Raw genomic sequence first — 7338 nt, 5'->3', positions numbered from 1 at the left:
CGTTGTGAGTGTTTATTGAGCGAAAGCACTTAAAAGCTCCACGAGGCTCCAGCAGGGGATGGTGGCGAACCCTGCTGTACTCTTTCACCACAACTTTCTCTCACTCTTACTTCCTGTTTCTGTTGTGCCTGTAATTCAAAGGGTCAGCCTTGTCACGCTGAATATCCCCAAGATCTACGTTAAGGGTACACGTGTCTGTGGAGTGCTCAGCCACTTGCACGTTAATTTCACGAGCATGCTGTTCCGTTGATCGGATCAACTGAAACCGTCGACGTCGTAAGCGACAGAGTGCCAACAACAACATATGTACTGGTGCCTCTTCATGGTCACCCAGTCTGCTAGAGCTAAAGGCCAATTCTTTAAATCATGCTGTATCATCTTAAAACAGCAGACATGTTAGATAATCTAGTCTTGTATATACTTCATAAATATGAAGCAGGGTGGTCATGGATGGAATGCCTCTGACTGTTAGTGTGCTTATTATTACAGCATCAGAATTTGCGCATGTCTCATTGTTGGTAGCATGAGAAAATAGCTGTAATGCACAAAGAATTATAAAGCATGTAGTTGTTTTGGTTTTCTATCTTCTGAGTTACTTTGACTTTTGTCATCATCGTCATCATCTACAGGTCTGCTTTTCCATGCTTGCATAGGTTAGACAGGTCCTCTCCAAAACAGCATCTTGCCATTTGACTACACTCTCTGAGTGGTTGGCGTTAGGAAGGGCATCCAGCTGTAGAAACTCTGCCAAATCAGACTGGAGCCTGGTGTAGCCATCTGGTTTCACCAGTCCTCAGTCAAATCGTCCAGCCCATGCTAGCATGGAAAGTGGACGTTAAACGACGATGATGATGATGATGTTGTCATCTTTGTGAAGTTCACCACCTTGAGATTGACTTTTACAGCTTCTGCTCCATGTCATTCTCAGTCTTTCTCTTTCTTAGTTTCCTTCCACATAGATCTCTTGGTGCTTCTTTACTCGTCTCTCATCATTCAAACTCATTGCAAGTTCATACCTATACAGTCTTCAGTCATGCAGACTCTCTGCTTCCTCTTATACATACTTTTTCTTTTTCTCTCAGCTTACCTCTACTATGTCGCTCATGCCAACTAACATTACACATCCAGCACAACATGCTTACTTCTTTTCTTCCCCACCTTCAAACATCCTCTGTATTCATTGCCAACGTCTCGCTACCATGAAGCATTGCACTTAGTATACAAGTGACATACAATCTACCATTCGGGCAAAGAGAGAATTCCTCTTGTGAACAGTAGAACAGCTCCCTAAACTATTACTTTCTTGTTCTTATTCTGGCTACCCTGCTTTCAGAAAACTCTTTTCTGCAGCTGGTTAGATTGCCTAGGTAACAGGAAGATACCATCATATTATCCTGTATAAATACTGACTGTGTAAACATGTCGTGCAACAATAAAATATTGTCTCTATTTTCCCTGCTGCATTTCACATGGTATTTTCAGTCCTCTAAATTCACTTTGGTGTATAAGTCAACCTACCTTTTTCTGTCTTCAGATTTTCGTCTGAAAGATTTAACTTGTATGCTGGAAAATATGGTATGTTTATGGAATCTTCTGAACATTGAGAAGAGTTTATTTTACTGGTGGTCTATCTGCTAACTACTCCTGTACATCTGCCACATGCAATGTATTCATTGTCAGCTTTCCTATGATCCTAGTACATCTCTTATGCACTCACAGTTCACACAAGACACATATGTAGCTCTTTCTTATTCCTTTTCTATACACTGAGCCCAGCTGTTTCCCTGATGGCTAGTACAGCTAGCCATCAACTGAGAGTGAGTAAAGTTTGGTAATGTGGGCCATGCTTTCAATGATTGCCTTAAGATGTAGTCATGAGCTGACATAGACACCCAAGAGTCACTTTTGCCTCTTCATTCTTGATCCAGTGACATATTCAGATTGTGACAGCTGGAAAGAGATGGGGCTTCTCCAGCTACCAGCTGGTACTTATTACTGAGTAGATTGGAGCAACATGAAATAGAGACACAATGCGCTGCCCACTTCAAGAAATTGAACCCACCGCTTTACGAATGTGAGCTAAACATTTGCACCACTAGTTCACATGCCTTTGGAAAGATAATGCAATAAGTGTTGTAGATAATACAATAAATCCACAAGCCAGTTATTTCATCATTTTTTTTTCCACACTTTTTTAACCCTTTAGCATTTAAGCTAAGCTGGCCATATCCAACCTAAGTCCTACTTACTTTATGTACACACTGGCCAGATCCAGCCTCTCACAACTACCCTAATACATCATTCTAAAAATAAACCATCACATCATCAAAATCTTGAAGCAAAGAGATAATGCATGATTAACTAAAAACAATGTGAATAAATAAGCACTTACATTTGACAGAGTAATTAAAGGGTTAATTAAATATTTTCAGATTACACAAAAAGAGACGACAGAAAGTGACAGAAGACAAAACCCCTGTTGTACACTTCTCTCATATCAATGCTGTGCCTATTGATGTTTGGGTTGAGATTTTCTCACATTGTGTGGAATTGGAAGGTGCCTTACCATTTCTTGTCAGGTAAGCAAAAGAAACTTTACCAGAACACTGTTCCCTTTTTAATTTTTTGTCTACTTTTTTTCATTTGTTTTAACATTGCCAAACCTTCAAGTCTGGATTAACTTGTGAACACACTTACTGACTGTCAATCAATATTTAAATATATCTGTATATTCTTTTATTTGTTTGTTTCAGTCATTTGACTGCGGCCATGCTGGAGCACTGCCTTTAGTTGAACAAAGTGACCCTGGGATTTATTCTTTTTAAGCCTAGTACTTATTCTCTCGGTCTCTTTTGCCAAACTGCTCTATTTCGGGACATAAACACACCAACATTGGTTGTCAAGCAATGGTGGTGGGACAAACACAGGCACACACATATATATGACAAGCGTCTTTCAGTTTCTGTCTACCAAATCCACTCACAAGGCTTTGGTCGGCCTGAGGCTATAGCAGAAGACGCTTGCCCGAGGTGCCACGCAGTGGGATGAGAATCCAGAACCATGTGGTTGGTAAGCAAGCTACTTACCACACAGCCACTCCTATATACATAAGTATATTCAAGAGGTGTTGGGGAAGAAAGGTGAATATGGGTGAGTGTGATATAGCTGAGAGGGCGGTGTGTAAAAAGAGAAAATAGAACAAGCAATGAAGAAAACAGTGTAATTGGTATGAACAAGAAATAACATAAAAACAGGTACAAGGTCAGGATAAAAGGTATAAAGACAATATATAGTGTTATGAAATGTAATAAAACTGAAGGGGCTTTGGGTAATATGTGAAGAAAAAGCAGTATATGTACATATGTATGTGTATATATAGAAATGTACATTATATATATGTTATATATATATAAATAGAAATGTTATTTCTAAATCTGTCAAAGAGAGATTTTCAATAACAGTTCTTTAAAGTAAAGACTTTGCCAACATAATGTGGCTGTCCTGGATAGGACGATTGTTACTGTTGTTTAGCCCCAGGAAACGGCTATATGTTATTGTGTTGTATAACCAGCTAATCATCCCATCCAGGACAGCCACATTATGTTGGCAAATAGTCTTTACTTAATATTTATATATATATATTGGCGATTTGACTGAGGACTGGTGAACCAGATGGCTACAAATCAGATTGGAGCCTGGTGTAGCCATCTGGTTCACCAGTCCTCAGTCAAATCATCCAACCCATGCTAGTATGGAAAGCAGACGTTAAATGATGTTGATGATGATGATTAGGTTGGCAAGAAAGTAATTTCGTTTCTCGCAAATAGAGTTATGATTGTTTTGTATGACTTTTGTCAATTTTATGATTTTTTCCTTTTGACATTTGATAGCCGTTACTCTTAGCTTACTTTTGAATCAAATTGCACGTAATTTTGTTTACAGTTGTTTGTTCAGTGTCAATTTTAACATGAAGTGCAAAAACGATCATTTTTGCCGTATTTTGCTTTTTTTATTTCCATAAAGGCAAGAAAACTGCTGAGGCTCACAAAGTGATATGTGAAGTTTATGGTGTTGATTGCTTAACAGAACGCACATGTCAGAAATGGTTTAAAAAATTCCATTCTGGAGAATTTTCACTCAAAGTTGACTTATGTTCTTGTTGACCTACTGAAGTTGATGATGACCAAATCAAAGCCGTAATTGAATTTGATTGTCATAACTATGCGAGAGATTGCAGAGGTATCACACACAATGATTGAAAATCACTTAAAATGTCTTGGACTCATTAAAAAGCTCGATATTTGGGTTCCACATAAATTGAAATAGATTCACTTAACACAATGAATCAATATTTGTGATATGTATCTCAAATGCAATGAAATTGACCTTTTTTTTTAAAGGTATCATCACTGGTAATGAAAATAGATTGTCTACAATAACATCAATCAAAAACGACCATGGTCCAAGCGTAATGAACCAGCACAAACCACATGGAAAGTTGAATTGCATCAAAAAAAGGTCACGCTGTCAATTTGGTGGGATTACAAAGGTGTTATGTATTTTGTTTCCAAGGAACCAAACGATCAAATTCAGATATTTACTGTCAACAACTAATGAAACTGGAGGAAGCATTCAAAGAAAAATGACTGTAGTTGGCAAATCGTAAAGGAATTGTGTTCCATTAAGACAGCGCTAGACAACACAGGTCTTTGCTAATTTGTGAAAAATTATTGGAGCTTGGTTGGGAAGTGAAGTTACATCCACCAAATAGCCCTGACCTTGCACTATCAGATTACCATTTATTTCAAAGTTTGCAAAATTCTTTGAATGCTAAAACTTTCAATAATGATGATGACCCGAAATCGCACTTGCTTCAGTTTTTGGATGATAAGGACCAGAAGTTGTATGAGTGCAGAATCATAAAGTTGCCAGAAAGATGGCACTAGGTCATCAAACAAAATGGAAAAATATAATTGATTAAAGTCCATTCTTTGTATGACAAAAAAAACTTTTATTTCACACTAAAAAACTGAAATTACTTTCTTGCCAACCCAATATATACTGTATAAGACGCATGAGTGCATAGGATGCACCCTAGCCTAGGCTATGCTTTTATAAAATAAATTACCACTAAAATAATGGTTTAATTCCCCCACTTACCTGCATAACTTTATATTATTACCAGTAATTATAAGCAATTTATTGCTTCCACATTCGATATAAACATACCGTAGGCAATTGTTCATCAGTAGATGGCAGCACACGTTTTATAAACATAACATTTTGTGCGAGTTTTGAGCTTACATTGAGTGCATTGGATGCAGGAGGATTTTTTAAGCCAATTTTGGTTAAAAAAAGGTGTGTCTTATAGGCCATCAAATGCGGTATATATGATGATGATGATATATATATATATATAATCATCATTTAGCGTTTGCTTTCCATGCTGGCATGGGTTTGGTGGTTTGACTGGAGCTGGTAAACCAGAAAGCGGCATCAAGTTCCAATCTGATTTGGCATGGTTTCTATGGCTGGATGCCCTCACTAATGCCAACCACTCCAAGAGTGTAATGGGTGCTTTTTATGTGCCACCAGCACATAAAAATATATATATATGTATGTATGTATACTATACAAAGCTCTGTGTGTGAATTTTTGTCCATCCCCACCATCACTTTACAACTCATGTTGGTTTCTTTACATCCACATAACCTAGTAGTTCAGCAAAAGAGATCAGTAAAGTAAGTGCCAGACTTAAAAAACTGTTCTGAAAGGTTTTCAGCTAAACCCTTCAGTGTAGTGCTCCAGCATGGCTGCTGTCCAATGACCAAAACAAATATAAGGTATTTTACCAGATGCTTTAAGCTCTTTGTTTTTTTTATGTTCTTTAATCTATTGACATTTTCTACATTTCAGGGCTTCACGAGTTTGTCGAATGTGGTATGAAGCTTCAAAGTGCCCAAGACTCTGGCAAAACATTGACCTTACATATGGCTGGATAAAGTCTGTTGATTCCACTTTGAAATGGCTCAGTGAGAACCGTCTTCTACAATGCAAGTCTCTTAACCTGAGTGGATGGAAAAATCTAAGTGCCGAAGGACTAAGAGTAAATTTAATTTATTTTTCTTCCAGTTTAGTAGTAATAGCTAGACTTCTAACAGAATGTTTAATCATTAAATCATCATTTTAGCAATTCATGCAAATATTTAAATATTTCAGGCCTATTGATTTATTTAACCATTTAGCATTTAACTGACTCGATCTGACCAAAATATTCTACCTGTTTTATGCTTAAATTGGCCAGATCTGACCTCTCACACCAACCCTACGATTTGGAAAAATATTACTTTACTTGGAAACTGGAAAGGCATCTGGTTGTAGAAAGTCTGCCTCAACAAATTCCATTTAAAAAGGTTGTCTACATCAATATTAAAGAGTGTGCTGAACCACACGCACTTGCATACATGCACAAAAAAAATAGAGATAAGTGATTTCTTTCAAGTATATGTTACTATTCGCTATAATGTGCATTTCATTTGGTCATTTTCACAGGCTGTTGCACTCAACTGCCCTAATTTAGAAAACTTGGATATATCAAATACCACCAAAAAGCTACAGAACGAAGGTATAGATGCTATAACTCAGAACTGCCCCAAACTTTCTACAATTAATCTTCTAGATTGCAAAGTAAGTTCCTCTGAATTTTATATATGTGTATAAGATGTAACACACTTACGTATGTGTGTATGTATGTGTGTCTGTGTGATGTGGGGTGTTTGTATGGGTGACTTTGTGTGTATATTCCTGTAGATGTTTGTGTTTGAATATCTTTGTATATTTATGTATAAATGTTTTCACATACATGCATAGATATACACTCTGTTCACCATGTTCTCTCTTTTTCCAGTTAGAGTAACCATGTATGTTCTTAACTGCAAGATGCTTGTTTCAGTCTTTCTGTCATACTTAAATCTCTCATCACCTGGCATAAAGCCAACTCTGTCAGTGCTACACCCTGCCTTCAGTTGGGTGGTCTTGCCTTGCAAGTTACTTGGTAACGTCACTAATGCTGGTGCCACATAAAAAGAAAGCACCCAGTGCACTTGTAAAGTGGTTGGTGTTAGAAAGAGTATCCAGCAATAGAAACCATGCCAAAGCTTACACTTGACAGAGTCCTGTGACTTGTTGGATCCAATCACACCATCTAATCCATGATAGTATGGAACATTTCTGTAAACTGGTTTTACTGGTGATAATGATATATATATATATATATATATATATATATATATGCTTTGATCCATACATGTAACTCCCAATAAATGTGTTGAGTGCACT

At 37.2% G+C, this 7338-nt stretch overlaps 1 protein-coding gene across 3 annotated transcripts in view; it reads left to right on the top strand.

Annotated features, from left to right (window-relative positions):
* The window catches only part of LOC106882444 (F-box/LRR-repeat protein 6), a 30743-nt gene that overhangs the window by 11729 nt on the left and 11676 nt on the right, over positions 1 to 7338 (top strand). For all 3 annotated transcript variants that reach the window (XM_014933126.2, XM_014933128.2, XM_014933127.2), the window contains exons 3-5: positions 2433 to 2579; positions 5917 to 6106; positions 6553 to 6687. In XM_014933126.2, coding sequence (XP_014788612.1) covers positions 2433 to 2579; positions 5917 to 6106; positions 6553 to 6687 — 472 coding nt within the window. The remainder of the gene's footprint in view (positions 1 to 2432; positions 2580 to 5916; positions 6107 to 6552; positions 6688 to 7338) is intronic.

Source organism: Octopus bimaculoides, chromosome 8 (assembly GCF_001194135.2).
Source record: "Octopus bimaculoides isolate UCB-OBI-ISO-001 chromosome 8, ASM119413v2, whole genome shotgun sequence".
Taxonomy (NCBI): domain Eukaryota; kingdom Metazoa; phylum Mollusca; class Cephalopoda; order Octopoda; family Octopodidae; genus Octopus; species Octopus bimaculoides.
This window is presented reverse-complemented; position numbering and strand designations above follow the sequence as displayed.